Here is a 21077-nt window from a genome sequence, read left to right on the forward strand (position 1 = left end):
AAGAAAGACCTGTTTCAATTTACATATAGGCATATAATTGTTAAAATAGACTGTTGAACCTATCCTTTAGGATTCCTCTTGATTAGGTGTAGGCCTAGTCCAAACCATGCAAAAACATAGCCAGACCAAAAATACACAAAAGATCTGAGGGTCTACCTTTCTTGTTTGCATTCCTATTTTATAATAATTGTTTTAAGTTTCATTGCCCTTATTCTGGTGGTTTGGTTGTTACCACAGCCTCTTAAATTAATCTACCTCTGTGCAGAATGCAAACTCATTTTCACTTGAGATTATTTCACTGAGAAAATGAATCGCCCCAGGCATGCGCAGTACGATCTTCCGGGCAAGCGCCGGGACAGTTAAGTGGGGTAAAGGTTGCTTGGACCTCTAAATACACAATGCGAACAGCAACCCAAACCCTAAACATCTCCACCAGCTGACTAATATTTGTGCTGTGCGTGGATGCATTAAGCTAAAGTCAACCCATCCTGAACAAGGTGAGCAGACAGAAGGTTTTAAATCAACTTTAACCGACATGACAAACGTTGTTGACAGCTTTATTGTTGCCTTAGCCATTAACCGCAGAAGAGAGTAACGTTAACGTTAGCTCATATCATAAACTGCAAAACGCTACGTAACGTAAATAACATTAGCTAACTGTTGTTTCTGCTTTAAACAAGCCCGGTTGTTTGTCTGTATTTCTATTTGATTAAGCGCTCAAAGTCAAGTTTCACTTACAACTGTTTTTGAGTTGTTTGGTCCTAAAAAGAGTTTAAATATTAACTAACATGCAGATATAGTAACACAGCCTAGCATCACTTTAAAGCTAACGTTGCGCGTTATATTCCGGAATCGTTAACAGTGGTAAGAAAAAAGCACATCATTTTGGATAACGTTAATGCTAAACAGACTGTGGTCAAAGTAAAATTCAAGTGTCTTGCTAACGTTACTGTGTACACCTGTCATGGGATCAGATTGGGTAGCTTTTAACTACTCTCGTTTTAATGAACAGTTATTGTTTGCACTATGCTTGACATTTGATTTTAAAGTAACAGGAATTTTCAGTATGGAGGATTAATCTATGTTATATTTCAGGATTGATGAATCAATTGTTATCTTTTGATAAGTCGATTGATTATCCTATAATAGCCCAGAAAATGGGGAAGTGCCCCACAGAAGCCAAGGTGAAGTCGTATTTGCTTGTTTTGTTCAACAAAGAGCCCAAAACTTAAAAGTATAATATTTACAGAGATGTAAAACAAAGATAATCAGCAAATCACCACGTTTGGGTAGCTGGAACTCCAAATGTTTGACATTTTTGCTTGATAACTGACTTTAATTATTAACTTTTGAGGGCCACTTTAACGGGGGTCTGGGGCTCCTCGACCAGGAAATTTTGAACATTAAATTAGTTTAATTAACTTTTTAATTTTTTTTAATTCTGATGCATTTCATGCAACAATTTGTTGTGGAAACATCTTTATTTAATTGAAGGAAAACTCAAAATTCAGGAAGCAGGAGACGGTTTAAAAATATAATGGAATATAATGCAGTAAGGGGGTATCACATCAGGGACCTGGGCCTGGATCTTTGTACACTTGACCCCAAAGTCCAATTTGTGTGATTATTGTGAACACTGTGTATCGTACCCAGGAATGATTAGGGAATTCATGCCCAAGTCCACTTAAAAAAACTCGTGCAGTTCATGTGTACTCCTGTGGTGTGTTCTACATAGTGATGCATGTTGGTATTACATTTGAGTAGCTGGGTCACATTACATTGAAGTAATTGGAGGGAAAACTCATTACTTTTGCATAAAAATATTAAAGAAGCAGTAAAGTCCACAGTACACGTGTACAGTAATTATTCTAGATAGGGCTATTTTAAAGGGAAATTGGTCTCATTGTTCAGAATAAACCATTGCATTTAAGCTGGACTGGCTGATTTTTGGAACATAGGTTTTGAATTTTCTGTATATAAAATCTGAAACATCTAATTTAGGACAAGACATTTACCGATGATTGTTTTGTGGATTCAGTCTGAATTCCTTCCAGGGAGAAAACATGGATAACAATTTGTCAAAGTCTCGGCCAGAGAGGACCTTCCAGTACCAAAGCAGCCTGCCATCCCTGCCTGTCCCGTTACTAGAGACAAGCCTTTCGAAGTATCTGGATGCAGGTGGGATTGTAACCTTGTACAGCCTTCTGTATCACGAGTTCCTCTGTTTCAGGTTTTGTTAACATTCACTGTGCAAATTTAAAACATGAACTCTCTTGATTTTAACTTTGCATGGGTGCAACGATTATTCTCCCCGCAACAGTGTAGTTAGAGATGTTGTAATTTCTGTTTAAAGGCCCATATTGTAAAGAGGGATTTGCATTTTTTTAAATCATAAATTAGGTAAAAGTATTAACGCTCAATCTACAGAGATATGCACTAAGCTCATACTCCAAAACAATGCCTTAAATGTTAGGACTTTGGTACGGTTTACTATATATATATATATATATATATATATATATATATATATATATACACATATACACACACATAGGTAGAAAGTGGCACTACAGTGTCATAACAGTTGTTCCCCAGCTGCAGTGATGGTGCAGAGAAGGCAAAATTCGAAGACCCGGAAATGGCTGACCAATCCTAGCAGACTGGGCTTTTCATGAGGGTGGCTTGAAGAGATAGGTGCTGAAACAGAATGTTTCAAAAAGAGGCTGAATACAGGTTTATTTAGACGGACAGTATGAGAATAAAATTGTTTTAACATCAAAGCACATAAGTAGTAGTAGTAGTAGTAGAAACTCAAAATTCAAGTATGAATCATCAGAAAATTAGCTTATAATGGGACCTTTAACCGTATGTCTAATTCAGTAGGTTTTTAACTCTACTCTCTATTATAACAACATACAAGTGTGTTAATGTTGTTTTGCATGTTTCACAGTTTTTATAATAGAAGATGTTGGTGTTACTTGACTAATATTGCATTGTCATGTTTTCCATCAGTTCATCCATTTGCATCTGAGGAAGAGTTTAAGGCTACAGCGGACATTGTGAGCAAATTTCAAGCAGGTGTTGGCAAAGAGCTGCACCAGAAACTACTGCAGAGAGCCAGGACAAAGAGGAACTGGGTGTGTAATTGAGCTGTTAATGTCTTGTTTTAGGTTTTACAGATGTTCTCTTCATTCATGGATGTTTTATTAAGCTGTTTTTATTTCCGTAGCTGGAAGAATGGTGGTTAGACACTGCATATCTGGAGGTCCGCATTCCCTCTCAGCTGAAAGTGAACTTTGCTGGTCCGGGGCCCTACCTAGAGCACTGCTGGCCTCCTGAAGAGGGAACTCAACTGCAGAGGACCAGTATTACCACATGGCATACACTACAGTACTGGAACTTGATCCGCACGTAAGACATGTCCAAAAACATTTTTACAATCTGTGTTGTTGTGGTTTGCAAGAAGTTGCTCTTCTTTTTTTTATTTTAAGTCAGGTATATATGTAATTTGTTGTGTTTTTTCTTCAACTTGCATGTTTTAGGGAGAGGCTGCATCCTCAGAAAGCTGGCAAAATACCTTTAGATATGGATCAGTTCAGAATGTTGTTCTGCACTTGCAAAGTACCTGGAGTAAAGAAGGACACCATTCGTAACTACTTCAAGACAGGTAGAATAAACTTGCCTCTCTTTAACTTTCAGACCCCATGCTTATGCTTTAGGACAGTTTCTCAGCGTACGTATTATTGTTGTGTATGTACATGTTGTGCTGTGCCACAGAGAGTGAGGGTCCGTGCCCCTCCCATCTGGTCGTGATTTGTCGTGGACGGATCTTCACATTCGATGCGGTCTGTGATGGACAAATTCTCACTCCTCCAGAACTACTCAGGTAATGATTACACACAGGTACACCCATCACATACACGAATAAACCCAAATATGAAACCTAGTATATAAGAAAACAAACTTCCAGCTGGAGGTTAAGGCCATGAACCAACTTATGCTGACACCGCTAGTTGAACTTTTGAAACCACAGAGAAACGTTAAACAGTTTACCACTGTTTGAAAAAATCGCATTACACCATTTTACCCATTTACCCATTTTTAATGTAGATCTACTGCAGCATCACGGCACCACACAATATGACTGATGAGAATAATTATTTTTTTCCTCTAAAGAACAGGGCAAAGGATCAGTGTTAATGTTAGCAGAAACTTAGATTAACCTAAAAAACTATTTTCCATTGGTTAATTCATCCATTCATTTATTACTCCTTATCTGGGTCCAAGTTCCATTCATGAAATAAATGTAAAAAAGTAACAAATAATTCTTGGCCATATCGTCTTTACTGGTTTTCCATAATTATTTCATACTTTATCCGGTATGCCTGTTATACAGATTTTGAATTGCATTCTGCTGGTATTAAAACGTTTTAATGTAATTCCCTGAACCCTGAAGAAACCCTGTAATAAAAAGCTGGAGGACAAGAAAGAATAATTAGCTGAATGGAAAGCTCCAGGGTTTAACGTTGCCTTGTTTTATTTTGTGTGTTAACCTGTAGGCAGCTGAGCTATGTGAAAGAGTGCTGTGAAGGAGAACCAGAGGGAGATGGGGTGGCTGCCCTCACCTCAGAGGAGAGGACTCGTTGGGCACAGGTAGGAGTGCTCCCGTTTGGGCTTTTGGTGTACCTTGGTTGATGAGATCTAAAACCAAATGCATCACATTTGTGAAAAAGTTGAGGATTAGTACTGTCCGCATTTCTCTGTTTACTGTCTTTGTAGGCCAGGGAATATCTAATAAACATTGATCCACACAATAACACCATCCTGGAGATCATCCAGAGCAGCCTGTTTGTCATATCTCTTGATGAAACAAAACCCTACTCCACTCCAGAGAACTTCACAAATGTATGGACTGCACAGAGTAATCTAATGACTCACATGTTTGCTGTTTTTTTTATTGTTGTTTCTTTTTTTTTCCTTTTTTTTTTTTTTTAAGAAAGTAGTTGATTGTTGATTGTGTGACTTTGAAAATATGAACACAGTTGACCCAGGAAGCCCTTACAGGCAACCCCACCATCCGCTGGGGTGACAAATCGTATAATTCACTCGCGTTTGCAGATGGCACTTTTGGATCCACTTGTGATGTGAGTTCATGTGAAAATGTGTAATACTAAAAGAGTTTAATGAGAAACACTGTGAAAGCTTATGTGACACATTTTAGATTTAATATATTCATGTTGCTCATCTTGGATAGTTCCTGTCAAAAAGCAAATTATTCTGAAATTCATAACATTATTTTTAAGAGGTTAGAAATAATAGATCAAAAACTTCAATCAAATTGTTTTGCAGCATGCACCATATGATGCCATGGTACTGGTGTCTATGTGTTGGTATCTGGACCAGCAAATCAAAGTTACATCAGGCAGATGGAAGGTAAACATTGACTATTACTTTATTCTTTAAATACATTTAAATAGTTCTTGTTAGTTCAGTATAAATGTATCCGTCCACTTTTCACACAGTGATGTCTACACTTTTTAGGGCTCAGACGCAGTCAGAGCCGTACCTCATCCTGAGGAGCTGGTGTTTACTGTTGATGAAAAAGTCCAAAGTGACATCAGCCACGCCAAACAGCAATACCTTGAGTCGGTAAGCCAGTGTTAAACACCAAACTACAGAAGAAGAAGCCTGATGCAAAATGACTTGTCCATAGTCCCAACTCGTGGGTGTCCACTCTGTTGCTGGTATTACAGGCACAGGACCTGCAGATTGTGTGTTACGCCTTCACGGCATTTGGAAAAGCAGCCATCAAACAGAGGAAGCTGCATCCAGACACCTTTGTCCAACTAGCGATGCAGTTGGCCTACCAGAAAATGTACAAGAGGTACGGACTGATTAAAAAATGGGACCATCCCTTCACTAATGTCCATAAAGTTCTGTAAATGGCCCTAAATGACTTTTCTTACCCTTGACAGGCCAGGAAGTTGTTATGAGACTGCAATGACTCGCAAGTTCTACCATGGCAGGACCGAGACGATGCGCCCCTGCACGCAGGAGGCTGTGAACTGGTATAAAGTCATGGTGGACCCCACATGTGATGTGAGTGTGTGTGTCTGAAACCCTGCACTGTGGCAAAACAACAAAAAGGAACTAAGTGGTAACAGTTTGTAACATGTGGTACATACACATTTTTCTGTCAGGCTGATGCCAAGAGGAAAGCCATGCTGCTGGCCTTCAATAAACACAACAAATTGATGGGTGAAGCCCAGGAAGGAAAAGGTTAGTTCATGTACATACATGTTAGTAATATGTAATTGGTTGATATTTCTGTATATTACTGTTTAGTAGTCAGACCGCCCTTTTTATTTTTACTAAACAGTAGTTTGTGTTAATGTCTGTTAGAATGTTAACTTAAACCCGCCTACACATGAGGGGAAACGTCGGGAAAAGTGCTCTGTGCTAGCTGTGCTGCTTGGAATTGCCGCCGAGCGCTGCGCTCAGAGTTATTTCAACTTTGACCTTGTTGCTGCTGACCTTTTCTCAAGGCGTTACCAATTCAAGAAGCAACGATGACGTATGTTGTTTCAGTAAGGGTTGCTATAGCAACATAATGTTCAACTGAAAACAACTGCTGTTGCCAGAACAGTCATTATTTTCACTGGGAGTATTAACTTTGAATGACTCAGTTTTACATGTTTATATTAGATGCTAATGGGGGGAGCACTGACCATTGTGTCTCTTATTATAATCCATGTCATTTTGTGACATTGTTGACAGGTTTTGACAGGCATCTGCTCGGGCTGTATCTTATCGCCAAAGAGGAAGGACTTCCCACTCCAGATCTCTTCATGGACCCCCTTTATGCAAAGAGGTACTATCTGTAAAGCTAATTTTTGTCTTTTGAAACCGTGATTCTTCATTGGTTATATCGTTGTGTACAATCACATGTAAAATTACTTTTGATTTACAGATTTAAATGACCCCTCTCTTCACTATACACTGCCCCAACATTCATTTTTTTTTAAAAAGGGTGTAACTAATGACATTAACAATGTCCTAGTAAGCAAAGTGCAGAACTGGCTCACCTGAAAAGAATTAAACTAATTACCCATGTCCTACTATGACACAAAATGTCTGTGGTAAACAAGGTCTGTATCAGCAGGCCCATGTTACCAACTTTTTTTGGCTTGTCACAGCTACATTATGTCTATTGTGAATGTGTGTCCATAGAATGTAGATGATTAGCAGAAATGAACTACAGCACAGTTGGCATTTTTATTTTCAACCCTTACTTTTCTTCAATACGACATTTAAAATATTTTAGTTGAAGGACCTACTGTATTTGTCTTTTTAATTAGAGGTCCTGTTAATGTTTAAGTTTTCAATACGTTTTATTTATTCAAATTTTACAGTCATTTCATATTCACTGTTATTGTACACTTTGATAGTAAAGGTGTTCAAATGTCAAAATTCTTTTGCTCTTTTTCGAAACTGCTAAATAACCAAATTTGAGGAATCCCTGCTGACAACCAGTGCATTAAAAACAAGTTTGGATGCACACATTTGAGATTTTTAGGAATGTTTAAAAATACCAGTGAGACTACTACTGCTACTACTATTACAATGGACATTCTTATAAATGGTCTGCTTGATAATTGAACTGCAATACAGAGAGGATCAAACAGACTCAAGACATTGCATTAGTTGAGAAGAGTTTGGGAGGTCTTTCTGTCTGCCTCCAACAGAGTTGTGTTTGTGTCTGCAGTGGTGGTGGTGGGAACTTTGTGCTGTCTTCCAGTCTGGTGGGCTACACTACAATCCTGGGGGCCGTGGCTCCCATGGTGCATCATGGCTATGGCTTTTTCTATCGCATCAGAGATGACAGGTGGGCAGACAACAGATAAACCTGTTTTCCATCATGTTCTTTCTTCTGAAAATGTTTTGCCCCAACTTTCTCCAAATTAATGGTTAAAAACTGAAGTTAAATAATAACTACAAAATGTTTCAACCTTTGGGCAGATCAGTCCTTTAAAAACAGGGTGGATTTAAAACAAACACACACACACACACATCCTCATTGTATTATATTCTTATTTATTTTATGCCTTTGTTGTTTTATGTAGCCAACCTTATGCTTTTTTTTAAGTCAGTGCTTATTTGTGTTCAACTTGTACATTTTCGGACTCTTGTAATTGTAATTGCTTGTTGTGGTTTTTTTTTTCTTCTTCTCTTTCTTTGGTGTGATTCCTTCTATAAGCCCCTAGGGGTTTTCTCATCCCACTGCAAACCTAGTCATCTTTTTTTTTTTCTTTTTGGTGCCTTGATTTTATTTTGCAAATACACAAATTTAAAAAATCTCTAGCTTTGGCTAAGCTTTTGGTCTAGCCAAAATCAAAGCTGCTTTTAACAGTTGTTGAAAGGATTTTCAGAAATAGTCATGATGCGCACATACGGAATCTAATATAAAATCTCTTTGTTTTTAATTTCCCCTAACCTTTGAGGGCTTTTGTCGCATCAGTGTCAGTCAACTGGAAAAGTTAATTTCAATGCAGTTTTCAACACAAAGGTTAAAGTTGTGCAAACTTTCCGTGCATTTTAAGCAACTGCGATAATATTCACACTACATTCTTTGTATTCCAGGATTGTGATGTCCATCTCAGCATGGAAATCTTGCCACGAAACAGATGCTGCGTCACTGTTTAACATCTTCTGTAGCTGCTTGCATGAGATGCTCCACTTGGCCACCACATCTCAGCTATAAGTACTCACAATAACACAGAAATGCACACACAGTTTCCAAACCCTTCGTTTATTGCCGACAGCTAGCGATAGTTATATTCTGAGCAAAGATCAATGCAAATGTACAGAATCCGCACTGCAGGGTGTTAACCACAGGCTTTGGCATTAAAAAGTCTATCAACATTCTTGTTGTGAGAAGACTTTTAGTGTAGATTTGTTCTTTTCTGATTGTGTTATTTTCTGATTCATGTGTAAATTTTGTTGAATGTTTAATTTAAAATTTGACAGTATTAATCCACATTTAATTTAAAGATTAGCTGATGCTAAGGCTCAATAACATCTAGCTGCTGACTGTTTAGACTGAACTTAGATTTTTCTGTGATACTACATGGCATTCCAATGAAACCCATGGAAAAAGGTAAAAAGAATTGATTTGCCTATGTTTTAGATTAGTGGAAATCTACATAAATATACAACAGTACTGCGTTGGACTGAAATTGAAAAATAGTTTTCTTAAGAAATCAGAAAAATGCCTTATCTGTTGTTGTTTATTACTTTTGCCTTAGATAATCAAAAGTATACTCAACAAAAATAAGTAATTAAAACTTCACCAGTGATAGTAGGCGGGCACTAAACAGATTGTAATATGTATAATATAATTTAGTGCCAACAGCCACACAGGCATATGATAGACATTCCCTACATTAATCTCTGACTCTAAAAGTTTATTTGAATTACATGGTAATGTAAATAATGTTGAGGCCACAGAACTACTTGTTGTGGGTTTTGTCTTGTCATTTGCCATCACTGTAACTGGCCCACATTTTGGTACCTTCCACTTTCCAACTGAAATGGACACAAAACTAAGGGTTGCCTTCCAATCTATTAAGAGGTTGCACATTCTTTTTCTATTACTTGTTGGTTTGAGGATTGTTTGTACTTATTTGGTAACTGCACCTTTTATAGGACCTAAACACTACACAGCTTTCTTTTATTTGTTCCTTGTCTGTCAAGTTAAAGATGGCTGAAGTTCATATCACTTTATATGAGGAGGACTGCTGTAAAACAAAATAGCCTTAAACAGATTTTTTTCTCTCTGTGATTGTTGACGATTTTGTAAATGGCAAAATGTAAATAAGATTGTGCTTGTTTTAAATTTAAAGAAATAGCTTATACATTTTACATACCTTTTTATGATTGTAAATGTGCTAAGTGTATGAGATTTTGGACATATAGGAAAGTTGTTCTGAAAAATAAAGTTGAGATTCCCATCTGTAGGATTTTCCTGTTAAAATGAGATGATGGTTCAATAACAGAACATAAAGAAATGGATTGGTTACATACAAGCATATTCTACAAAACAATTTGTAATTCCTTGAATTTGTGAAAACAGGACAAATAGGATTCCTAGTGATTGCAACCAGTGTGTGACAATAAAAAAAACAAATCTGCACAACCATGTGTATACAATATTTTGTGTTTAGGCACTTTGATTCCATTATTAACTCAAACTGTTAAAAAAAAAAGCTGCATCATGATAATCAAAGTGATTATCAAAGAGTGTGCTCAAACACACAAACTGTAGAGCATAAACAATTTGTGACGATGAGACCAGTTTCAGAGGTATACTCCAGTGTAAATCCAGTGTATTGTAAGCTTTGATCACTTAACATATGTCCCAAGTATTTAGCAGATAATGGAAGATAACGCCTAAAATCAAGAACTAATGAGTCCCAGTGTACGAGGCACAAGCTTGGAAGAAACAAGGAAGAGAAACAGAGGGTTAAATACAATATGCCTTTTTTTAAGCTGACATTTTGACTTGTGATCGTAGGAAAATGACAGGTGGTAATACCAATAACATTGAAGTTTCCAATGACAACGAGCCAGTATGCACAATACCAGGAGCCTAGAACGGAAGCAGCTGATTGGAATTTAATCACTTTATTATGTACACCTGTGCCTCTGCTATTGGCACATGTCAATAGCATTTGTGAAAAAGGGCCTTAAAAGTGACAACTAATGAACAGTGGTGCACTATTGTGGTACTGGCCTTTTTACTGAAATGTGTCTTATCTGATCAAGAACAAATGTGACTTAAAGAGGTACAGCTGCAACGCATATTCTCACAAGGCTGAAAGGTCCCTGAGGAAATCTCCTAACAAGCGAGACCACATTCAGACCACAACAGTAACACTAGAGCTGGGCAAGGAAACAAAAGGATTGTAAACAATCTGTTTACAGTAGGACTCCTCCTTATGTCCTCTCTCTGCAACCTTATTCCCTCCCGTGGCCCATCTGTGTGGTGACCAGCATGTGGTAGACTCCCTTTTTGGCCAGCAGCTGTTGATGTGTCCCCTCTTCAACCACCACTCCTCCCTGGAAGACAGCAATCCGGTCTGCGTTTTGGATGGTGGACAGACGGTGGGCCACAATGATACACGTCCTGCCCTTACTGGCCTCGTCCAACGCATCCTGAACCACCTGGAAAGAGCAGAATGACTGAAACTACTTAACTTCCAGTGAGTTGTGAGTACACTTTAAAATTTTAACAAAATATCTAGTTTCAATATCTATCTGGTGCAAGCGTTGTTTGTGGGAAGTCATCAGTTAGTTACTGATGACTTAGTTAAGACCTCCCTCCCCCATCACTCACCTTCTCACTCTCAGTGTCAAGTGCAGAGGTGGCCTCGTCCAGGAGCAACAATTTCGGGTTGCGGAGTATGGCTCGGGCTATGGCTATACGCTGCTTCTGGCCACCTGACAGCTGCGCTCCCTTATCACCTGCCTGAGTGTCGTACTTCTGCTCATACAAACAGAAAGAGAATGAGAGTGGGGGGCACATGATAGTGTTATACTGTCAATCAAAAGAAGCATGATGTAATCCACCCAGTTTACAGTGAACAGTGTTCATTGTAAATGCTTTCTACTGAAGAGATGATCTGGTAACACTTTATTTTACGGGTCAGTAGTTTTCTAGAAAGAACCATGTAATTGCTACTAATTATAGTTGAAATAGAGAGACCGTTTATTCTTTTAGTTCAAATTTAATTAGTGGAGTTTACAAGCAGTTGTTGACTGATATGAGTTGTTGGAAGAGCTGCTACATTTAATCTCAAGTAAAATATTGACCCATTATTTATTGTAAACTTCTGGTGGACTTCTTGAAGCACCTGGGTATGCCAGACTGAGCCAGTGACAGGTTGAATATCATTGTGAACACTGCTGCTAGTTGGTCAGCACACAGTTTGAGTACCTGCTTTCTTGGTTGGTGTGAAAGGTGCACCCACCCAATAACCTCTTCTTTAGCTGTTCTTGCTTATATGATGCAGATGGCCTCAAATCCGTTTATGATGTCTCGTTGGAAACTGATCCGGGCACAGAGATCATCCTGTTTGTTGTCGTCTGTGGATTGACTAGTAGTGTGCTTGGAAAAACAACCATGTAGCTGGGATTGGAATTGCAGCTTGTGTTTAATCGCTCCACCTTTGCCCTGGTGCGTCCTCCAATGCAGAGCTGGTCTACGTTGTCGTAGTCGTAGCTGGAGTTCAGCTTAATTCACCGTTTTCTCTGTTTTCTCTCTGATGTTTGCAATTGAAAACTAGGACTGTCCAGTTAACAGTGGGCAAGTTGATTTCCCTATCCTGATGAGTGACTCGTTGTAGCCATATGTTAACATAATTGTCCAATATTGATCACAAAACATATAGCTAACATTTGTAAAATAGACATAAATAGCACAAATTAGCATTAGACGTAGTGGCATTGGGAAGGCTCCATGGCTTCTAGGTTGTCCCAGTAACAATAGAAGGTTGTTGTGAGATTTTGTAATGCTTAAAACTGCTTGATTATAAAAACATCACACCTCCCTTTTATTTGTGGCTATGTCAGGACTGAGAAAAGAGCATTGAGGAAAACAGAACTATCACTGCAGTTACCTGTGGCAGGCTTTCTATGAAGCTGTGAATGTTGGCCGCTGTAGCAGCTTCCTTTATCTCCTCCAGGGTTGCAGTGCGGCTGTTGTCTCCATAGGCGATGTTTTCGGCCAAGGTGCAGTCAAACAGCACAGGCTCCTGGGATACGATGCCTATCTGGGATCTCAACCAGTGGATGTTCAGCTGTTTTGCATCTATATTGTCCAGCAGCTGAAGGAGAAAATGTTAGCAGTAATTATTGTAGGAGTTGCAGAGCTTGTTGTCATGTAATAACGTAAAGTTTTGGTCTCCCCTAACTACTGAGTAAAATATTTTTGTGTGTGTGTGTGTTATCATGCTGAGCACATAGTTAGTGTGCAGTGGGTTTTTAGAGCTTATTTGCTGAAAAAGCTACTTGCTGTGGCCAAAAACAAGGTTGAAAGGAAATTTCAGTGGTTTTCATCCTTATCTATATCTAGCTGAATGAGGGATGGTGTAAAAAGCCTGCTGCTCCTTCCAGTTCTCTGTCTTTGGGGCTCAGCAGCTCCTAGCTGCAATCGAAGTTGCTGCTAGCGCGCAATGCATCATGGTATCTCAGGTTCAGCTGCCACAGCCGTGAGCAGGAAAACTTGCTTACTCAGTCAATATAGCACACACTGTGGAATCTAGTTCTCCAATAGACTACATATACAGTATTGATTGTACAGCCGCATCCAATTTTCCCTTTAATGTGAGTTGTGATTGCGAACCAAAACAACTAACTTTAAACAAAGGTGAAAAACTGAATAAAGCTCCACAGAGCCAAGGGGCAGTTGGATGATGATTATCTGTGTGTTTGCTTTAAAAAGTCTTGTGCATCACTGGAAAATATGGTAACACTTTACTTGAAGGTATCTACAAAAGCGTGACCTGACAGAGTCATGACACATAACCCTAACTACAACTTGTTATGATAAAACCGAATGACACTTATTAAAAGAAGCGTTGTCATGTCATAAACGTTGACTTGTATATAATGTTTATGACACGTTCATGACAGTGTCATGTCACTCTTATGAAGATACCTTCAAGTAAAGTGTAACCTAAAATATTCAAAAATAGCTGAAGATGGGCTTTAAAAAAATGACCTTAAGATAGCAATCAATATCCTACTTTTCAATATCAGAAGACAACAGCAACAGAAGGAATCCCATCAAGATTAAAAGGAATCTGTTGGTGCAGTAAAGATAAAAACACACATGCTACCCAAGCCTCATCCAGTCTCTATGTCCCAGTACAGTGCTGTAAAGCAGCCATAAAGACACTCGCAGCTAACCTTTAGCTAGCTGACAGTAGGTGAAGAGACAATTGTTAATCGGTCAGTTACACAGAGCGTGGGTGTGTATTTGTCTTCTCACCACTCTCCCCTCCCTGGGATCGTAGAACCTCTCTAGCAGCTGGATGGTGGTGCTCTTTCCACAGCCGCTGCTCCCCACTAAGGCCAGAGTCTCTCCCTTTTTCACCTTCAGGTTCATCCCTTGGAGGATGGGCACATCAGGGCGTGAAGGGTAGTTAAACTTAACACTGTCAAAGTGTACATTACCATCAAATTTGTCCTGGGGTTTTAAGAGATGACACAAAAGAGTGGTATGTTATTGTACATGTGTGTAATGAGCTGTATTATAAGTGTTGTGTTTGGTGTGTGGGGCTATGTGTTTTATACCGGTGACTCTCCCGCTTGTGAAAGATTGTCAATGGCGGGCTCTTTGTCCAGCAGCATCATGAGGTGTGAAGCTGAGATTTTGGCCTTAGCATAGTTTGGAGAAAAGGAATTGGCTTCTCCGAGAGCCATGGCACCGTACAGAATAGCCGAAATCACGCTGGGAGAGGAAGTCAAAAGCACCTTTTACCTTTCACATTAATGAGTGTTAAATGGCATTACATTGATTAGGCTAAGCGGACATGGACCAATGACAAGTTCTATTAAATGTTGGATGGAAAAGGACAATTTACTTTTACGTTATAGCCACCTTATGTTCCCTATATCCTCTTTTAATTGACCCATAATTTGTTCCAACTTAGATTTTACAGTTTGTAGCAACATGGCTTTAGGGATGTTAATGATGGTTGTACAGTGGGTCCAACAACAATAAGATGGATTGCCCAAAATAATTTCATGGGGCCTAGGGGATTAATTTTACTGAGTTCTGTGATCTCCTGACTTCCTGTAGCGCCACTATGAGACTGACATTTGTGGTTTTCAGTGAAAATTCATAACAAATATTGAATGGATTGCTGTGGAATGTGGCTGAGATTCAAGTTTACCTTCATTTGGTCAAATATTTTGCGTTATAACCACAAACCTGCAAAACCAATGGCATTCCCATTAGCCTCAGCTGTACTTTAAATTAGCAAGATTAGCATGCTAACGCACCAAACCAAGATAGTGGTGATTGTGACATATCTGCTTAACATTGGCATATTAGCTTTATCATGTGAACATGCTGATAGCATTTAGTTCCAAGCACCACTTAGTGCAAAGCCTCACACTGACATTAGCATGGTTGTAGACTTAGTGTTGTTTTGACACTGATACCATTTCCTACATTACAATGTACATCATTTCGATATTGATTAATATATTGATTTATCCCAAAATTCATTTTTCATAATAGCCAAACAACACCAAACTTACCATCCTAGATGTTTTGTGCATCACTGTAAACCCATTTCCTATCATTTACCTTGATAACCCTTTGAGTCTTCGAAAACCTTTGGAAAGTAAAATCTGCGGTTTCACAATGCATACGTTTTACATAAAATGCTTCATGGGGTTAAGGAGTTAATATTTCTTTTTTATAGTTTTATGTTCCTTCAGAAGTCCATGTTGCAATGACCTTTGGACTTTCCCTTTGTGTAACAAAGATTATAAATGAAGGTGGATGGCTCCTCCTCAACAATATCACACGTTATGTGACGTTACGTTTGCAGCCTAAAACACGTGTGTGGATCTGTTGTATGAACAAAGGTACAGGTGTCTTGTGGGACTTTGTCCTCTGGATTTGAAGCCAACCCATTTACAGTGTCTCCTTGCATACTTCAGGCCGGTGTAATAATTATGAGACATAAAAACAGGCTCTCCTCCCGACAACAATGCTTTTGTCTGATTTTACCTCCTGTGACCTACCATTGCATGCAAACTGTTCATCTTCTCTAACATAAACTAAAACTTAATCTCCTGATTAAAAGACAAAGTCATGAAGACTGTTCACTTACAGGAATACTCCCTCAATATCCATCCTTCCTTCCTCAATTAGCCAAGCTCCAAAGCGGAAACAGCCTGCATAAGCAAAGTAGAGCATGGCCTGGGTTAAGGAGAAGGTAATGCCATGCACATGGGCATTTTTCTGTGAGTTCCTGTACAGAGAGGAAGAGAAAGATGGCATTAAAGGGAGCTTAAATTAATAAAAATTGATTTTATTATGTATGGATCTGTGGTTTAATTAAATTTTATTTTTCATACTTGAATGGGATTTTGAGGTTTTCCTGATACAAAGCCTCAAACTTGGGTTCTCTGTTAAGAGAGACAACAGTACGGATATTCTCGATGGCCTCTGTAGCAATCTGTAGAAACAAACCATACAAATATGCTGATGTCCACAAATGATGCTTGATGATTAAATAAAGGAATTTGCATGTTACTCTGGTGAATCCACACTGAATCCCTACCTTTCCAGACTTCTCCAGCTCCTTCTTGTCCTTAGCAGCGTTTCCAGTGAGCGCTTTCATCTCCACAGCTCCAGCCAGGGCCATTATGGGCACCACAGCCAGGACGAGCAGAGTCAGTTCCCATCCGTACACAAAAGAAATGATCACACTGGTGCCCATGTTAGCTATGTTCTGGGCCAGCATGGCCATTCGTACTCCTGTAGCCTGAGCAGACGTAAAAGATTGGAACAAAGCAGGTAAAAAGACAACACATTTTCTGATATTTACATTACATAATACACCTCTGATGCTTTTATCCACAGTGACTTCCAATTAAGTGCTTTCAATCCTAAAGGGGGAAACTCCAGACAACAAGTAGTAAGTGTAAGTATATTAGCTCGAAATGCGCAAAACTACAAAGAGACATTAAGGTGTAATTTCAAGAAGAATTTTCTTTCCTTCTTTATATCTGAAATGTAGTCGGAAGAGATGTGTTTTTAGCCTTCAGCGGAAGATGCGTAGGCCTTCGGCCATCCTGATGTCAATAGGGCGCTCATTCCACCATTTGGGAGCCAGGACAGCAAACAGTCGGGATTTCTTTGAGTGATTAGTTTTCCCTCGCTGTGAGGGGGCAGCAAGCAGATTGGCTGACGCAGAGTGGATGGGTTTGGGTATAGGGTTTGACCATCTTCTGGATGTAAGATGGGGCTGATCTGTTCGTGGCCCTGCATGCAAGTATAAGTGTCTTGAAGTGGATGCGGGCAGTAATTGGTAACCAGTGAAGAGAGCGCAGGAGCAGTGTAGTGTGAGGGAACTTGGGGAGGTTTTAGGCAAGTTGAGCTGCTGCATTTTGAAAGAGCTGCAGGGGCTGGATGGCACATGCAGATAGGCCAATCAGGAGGGAGTTTCAGTAGTTGAGATGTGAGACAACTAGAGCCTAAAGAAGAACCTGAGCCGCCTTCTGGGCTACAAGGGGACGTATCCTTCTGATGTTATGCAGCATGTATCTACACGATCAAGTAGTTGCAGCAGTGTTGGCAGTGAAGGAGAGTTGGTTGTTTTGTGTGTGTGTGTGTGTGTGTGTGTGTGTGTGTGTGTGTGTGTGTGTGTGTGTGTGTGTGTGTGTGTGTGTGTGTGTGTGTGTGTGTGTGTGTGTGTGAGAGACACTAACCCCTTGTACTTGAGCTGCATCTGTGGCCAGTCTTGTAGTGAGGGCTCCAACACTGTTTTTGGGGTGGTCAAACCAGCTGAGGTCCTACAAGTAAACAGGGAACAGAAAATAGAATACATTCACTTAAAATTAAAAGACTTTTAATATAAGGCAGACCTCCTGAAAACCTCACTTTACTGTAACATTAAACATAATAAATAATCAACAAAATAAAAGTTATGTATTAAGAATTGAATTTCTGGAGAACCTCAGTCATGACAGAGAGACAGCAGAGTAGAGAGAAAGAGAGACAAGACTGCAACTTAGAACTAATTAGTTTTTACAAATACTAGAACCTGCTCCCATATAGAGCTGGTTACACTCACCTGTCTCATCATGGCCTTAAAGGCCCCCAGTCTTAGTTTGAGGGTCAGAATCTCTCCAGATTTCCCAAAACAGAAACCCTGTTAAAAGTTTACAGACATAAAACATGAGCACACCTGAACACTGACATGAACTTCTGTCACATCACCTGCATCTGTTTATACTGCAACTGGACTTTCAACTCTTGTAATATCTCGTAATGCAGCAGGACAGTAATATCACACCTACATTGTGATATTACTGTCCTGCTCATCCCGCTATGTCCACCTATGCTATGCTATGCCACGCTACACCTTGTAACACCCTGCAGTGGCGTGCGATGACATTAACTACTACGAGTACCAATTGTGGTCACTTTTCTATTATCTTTATTGTGACTATTATTGCCACTGTTCATCACACCCCCAACCGGCACCTTCAGACACCGCCTACAAAGAGCCTGGGTCTGTCTGAGGTTTCTTCTTAAAAGGGAGTTTTTCCTCGCACCTGTTGCACTCACTAATTGCTTGCTCTTGGGGGAATTCCTAGATTGTTGGGGCTTTGTAAATTATAGAGTGTGGTCTAGAGCTACTCTATCTGTAAAGTGTCTCGAGATAACCTTTGTTATGATTTGACACTATAAATGAAATAGATTTGTCACAGGTATCAAGGTTTCTACATTTCTAACAATTTGTAGTTACAGTGCTAATGTAAGTAAAATTGCAAGTAAACTTTGGGATGAGGCGTTTATGAAACAGCTTGAAATTTTGGGAAGTCGACACATTAGCTTTCTAGCCAAGAGTTAGATGAGTTTTGAGTGGTCTTAACATCTTTTCATCAAACTCTCAGCAAGAAAACACATAAGTGTGTTAACAGTATGTCAAAATATTTCTCGGAGGGCAATAAAAACAGTGGAAATGTGTGTGTGTGTGTGTGTGTGTGTGTGTGTGTGTACACGCATACCTGTAGGAACATGGTGACAAAGGTTACAGCTCCAATAACAACAAACATCAGAGAAAAGAATGTGGCTCTTTGGTTGACAACCGCTTGATCGGGATGTGCAAACACCTGAGAGGAGAGGAAAAAACAGCTTATGTGTAGCTTTTGGCAACATCTGACAAATGTTGCAATTAACAGGAAGCATTTAAAAACAAATTGTGTTACACAGATACTAAGAGTAACTTACAGTGATGATCTTGGAGAAGATGATGGCAAACAGTGGCTGCATTGCTCCATTAATGATAGCACAGATGGTCCCCACAAGAATGTACGGCCACTCTGGAAGGTTGAGACGCATCAATTTAAGGAACGGGATGGAGGGAACAATTCCATCCTACAGAAAGAGGAAAAACAGCTGAGTCACATGTCCTTTCCCTCTACCTCTCCTGTTTATCTTCAGGAAGAGATTCAGAAAGGGAGACTGTTGTAAACGGAATACAGTATGTTACTGCTGGAATGTGGGGAAAGAGTGTTTAGGTAACAGGAGCAAGTAGAGAGTCATCAAAAATATATTCTATAATTTAATTTTTTTTAACAATAGGGTTATCGATTTACGTATTTTAGAGCCAGGGGTAAGGCAGAAAATTCTTCCTTAAGGATGGAATAGCACTGTTCCATCTGTATCACTATCAGAGTTAACAGATTGTACACAGCAGGAGAGGCTGCATGGTCATCTTGGAACTGAGGTAGTCCCATATACTCGCTTCAATTCAAAACTACAACCATGAATGAAAACTGTGACTATGAGATACCTTTGGTTATAGTATTTAGTGCTAAAGGTTGAGTTTGTAACCAGAGAGCCATTTATTCCACTGGATTTGATTTGTCAGGATTTTTGTTAGCTAGGGGTTCGAGAGCAGGGACCAGTTAAATAGGGAAGAGACGGCCCTGATTCGTCACAAAGGGAATAACCCGGACCTTAAATAGTTAGCTTAATCAGAGGAGAGAGAGGGGACACAGGTCTAATTACCTCACCCATGCATTTATCACCGAAACCTGTTAAGGACCAAAATAAAGTCTAACCTGACTCACGGTATAGATGGACTTAAGGTAATGGTGGGGTTGGACTATGAGAGTACTGTATATCATTTTGTTTAGCTTGCATGGTACATGTTGACCCAGCTACTCAAACCCCAGAGATGTTGCACCACAGCTCACTTCTTCTGTTGTGTGATCCGGGAGCTTTTGCACCTCTTTTTCTCTCTCTGAGGCAGCAAAGGAGGAACCTCTTATGGACTTCTTCCTGTGCAGAGAAGACTGAGAGAGGGACTTGACTAAAGGGCTCTTATCATCCGCAGAAATCTCCCACTCTGCCTCCTTCCCGTCTTTGTCATTCTGAAAAGTCTGTGGCAGGAAGAGACCACAGAAACAAAGAATATCAAAGACTGGCCAATCTGAGATGACAAAGTAACTCAGCTCCAGTCAAACCAAATGGTGTGTCCACGTGTTTACTGTACGTGTCTATATTACCTGCATGGTGACCAGTGTATGGTAGACTCCCTGTTCCTTCATCAGTTGGCTGTGTGTCCCCAGCTCTACAACTTTACCATTCTGAAAGCCAGCGATGACGTCAGCATTTCTGATGGTTGAGAGGCGATGGGCAACAATTATGGTGGTACGACCCAGTCGGACCTGCACACAATGATTTTGTGTCCAAGTTAAGGACACTTTTCTCCCCAACTTCTTTTGCTTGGGGACTCTGTAATTAAAGGAATCAGGCTCCCAGAAGCCATCACATACTCGCTTAGTGATGGAAAGGTCAGGGACTTTGTCCTCCTCCTCCTCCTCCTCCTCCTACCAAAACTCCTTGATCTTCACCCCTCTGTCAAATCAGTCATTGTACATGCTGAGGCACCAAGACTTTGAGAACCTCTGTTTTAAGGCTGATTCCCTGGGGAAACAACTCATTACATCAGGCCCTATTCCCTCTCCCTCTTTAGGATGTGAGTGTTTTAGCTGCCTTCTTGGGTTGCACAAATGGTTAACACATTTGTGTTGCCGCTGGTTTTATTTTATTGGGAATTTTGATTACTTTTGGACTAGGGGTGATCTGTTCGGGAGAGCTGTCCTCTATCTATGGATTCAGACATCTGACTTATTTTTTCAAATGGCCTTTGATATACATTGACAGTTTTTCCAGCTGGACCTACTGTATACAGTGGGTACGGAAAGTATTCAGACCCCTTTAAATTTTTCACTCTTTGTTTCATTGCAGCCATTTTCCA

General features: G+C 39.7%; 2 protein-coding genes across 4 annotated transcripts in view; one reads left to right on the forward strand and one right to left on the reverse strand.

The window, feature by feature from the left end:
• The first annotated feature begins 346 nt into the window (after positions 1 to 346).
• On the forward strand, positions 347 to 9149 carry crot (carnitine O-octanoyltransferase). 3 transcript variants are annotated; one of them, XM_034875295.1, is made up of 17 exons: positions 347 to 497; positions 2039 to 2178; positions 3013 to 3137; positions 3230 to 3411; positions 3543 to 3667; positions 3778 to 3886; positions 4560 to 4653; positions 4780 to 4905; positions 5043 to 5144; positions 5350 to 5433; positions 5542 to 5649; positions 5754 to 5884; positions 5976 to 6099; positions 6201 to 6279; positions 6778 to 6871; positions 7766 to 7885; positions 8641 to 9149. In XM_034875295.1, the coding sequence occupies exons 2-17, from the start codon at positions 2064 to 2066 to the stop codon at positions 8759 to 8761; spliced, it is 1839 nt and encodes a 612-aa protein (XP_034731186.1). In that variant the 5' UTR covers positions 347 to 497; positions 2039 to 2063; the 3' UTR covers positions 8762 to 9149. The 3 variants fall into 3 exon arrangements, with proteins under 3 accessions (XP_034731186.1, XP_034731189.1, XP_034731187.1); XM_034875296.1 differs by lacking the exon at positions 347 to 497 and adding an exon at positions 719 to 864; XM_034875298.1 differs by lacking the exons at positions 5754 to 5884; positions 5976 to 6099; positions 6201 to 6279; ... (1 more) ...; positions 7766 to 7885; positions 8641 to 9149 and having other exon boundaries at positions 5523 to 5649.
• A 900-nt stretch (positions 9150 to 10049) lies between these two features.
• Positions 10050 to 21077, reverse strand: part of abcb4 (ATP-binding cassette, sub-family B (MDR/TAP), member 4) — a 19764-nt gene continuing 8736 nt past the window's right edge. Inside the window, exons 15-28 of the mRNA XM_034875292.1 lie at positions 20323 to 20484; positions 20011 to 20196; positions 19040 to 19186; positions 18817 to 18921; positions 17877 to 17954; positions 17512 to 17595; positions 16362 to 16565; positions 16156 to 16256; positions 15909 to 16049; positions 14356 to 14512; positions 14051 to 14248; positions 12678 to 12884; positions 11396 to 11542; positions 10050 to 11223 (exon numbers count right to left, since the gene is read on the reverse strand). Of these exons, the coding sequence (XP_034731183.1) occupies positions 11017 to 11223; positions 11396 to 11542; positions 12678 to 12884; positions 14051 to 14248; positions 14356 to 14512; positions 15909 to 16049; positions 16156 to 16256; positions 16362 to 16565; positions 17512 to 17595; positions 17877 to 17954; positions 18817 to 18921; positions 19040 to 19186; positions 20011 to 20196; positions 20323 to 20484 (2124 nt within the window). The 3' untranslated portion in view covers positions 10050 to 11016. The remainder of the gene's footprint in view (positions 11224 to 11395; positions 11543 to 12677; positions 12885 to 14050; positions 14249 to 14355; positions 14513 to 15908; positions 16050 to 16155; positions 16257 to 16361; positions 16566 to 17511; positions 17596 to 17876; positions 17955 to 18816; positions 18922 to 19039; positions 19187 to 20010; positions 20197 to 20322; positions 20485 to 21077) is intronic.

The sequence above is a fragment of the Etheostoma cragini genome, chromosome 6 (assembly GCF_013103735.1).
Source record: "Etheostoma cragini isolate CJK2018 chromosome 6, CSU_Ecrag_1.0, whole genome shotgun sequence".
Taxonomy (NCBI): Eukaryota; Metazoa; Chordata; class Actinopteri; order Perciformes; family Percidae; genus Etheostoma; species Etheostoma cragini.

Excerpts from the sequence above, each read along its gene's own strand:
- crot (XM_034875295.1), top strand. The coding sequence starts at position 2,064 with ATGGATAACAATTTGTCAAAGTCTCGGCCAGAGAGGACCTTCCAGTAC. Across the intron at positions 3,668-3,777 it reads TCGTAACTACTTCAAGACAG|AGAGTGAGGGTCCGTGCCCC; the intron begins GTAGAATAAACT and ends GCTGTGCCACAG. Across the intron at positions 5,145-5,349 it reads CTTTTGGATCCACTTGTGAT|CATGCACCATATGATGCCAT; the intron begins GTGAGTTCATGT and ends ATTGTTTTGCAG.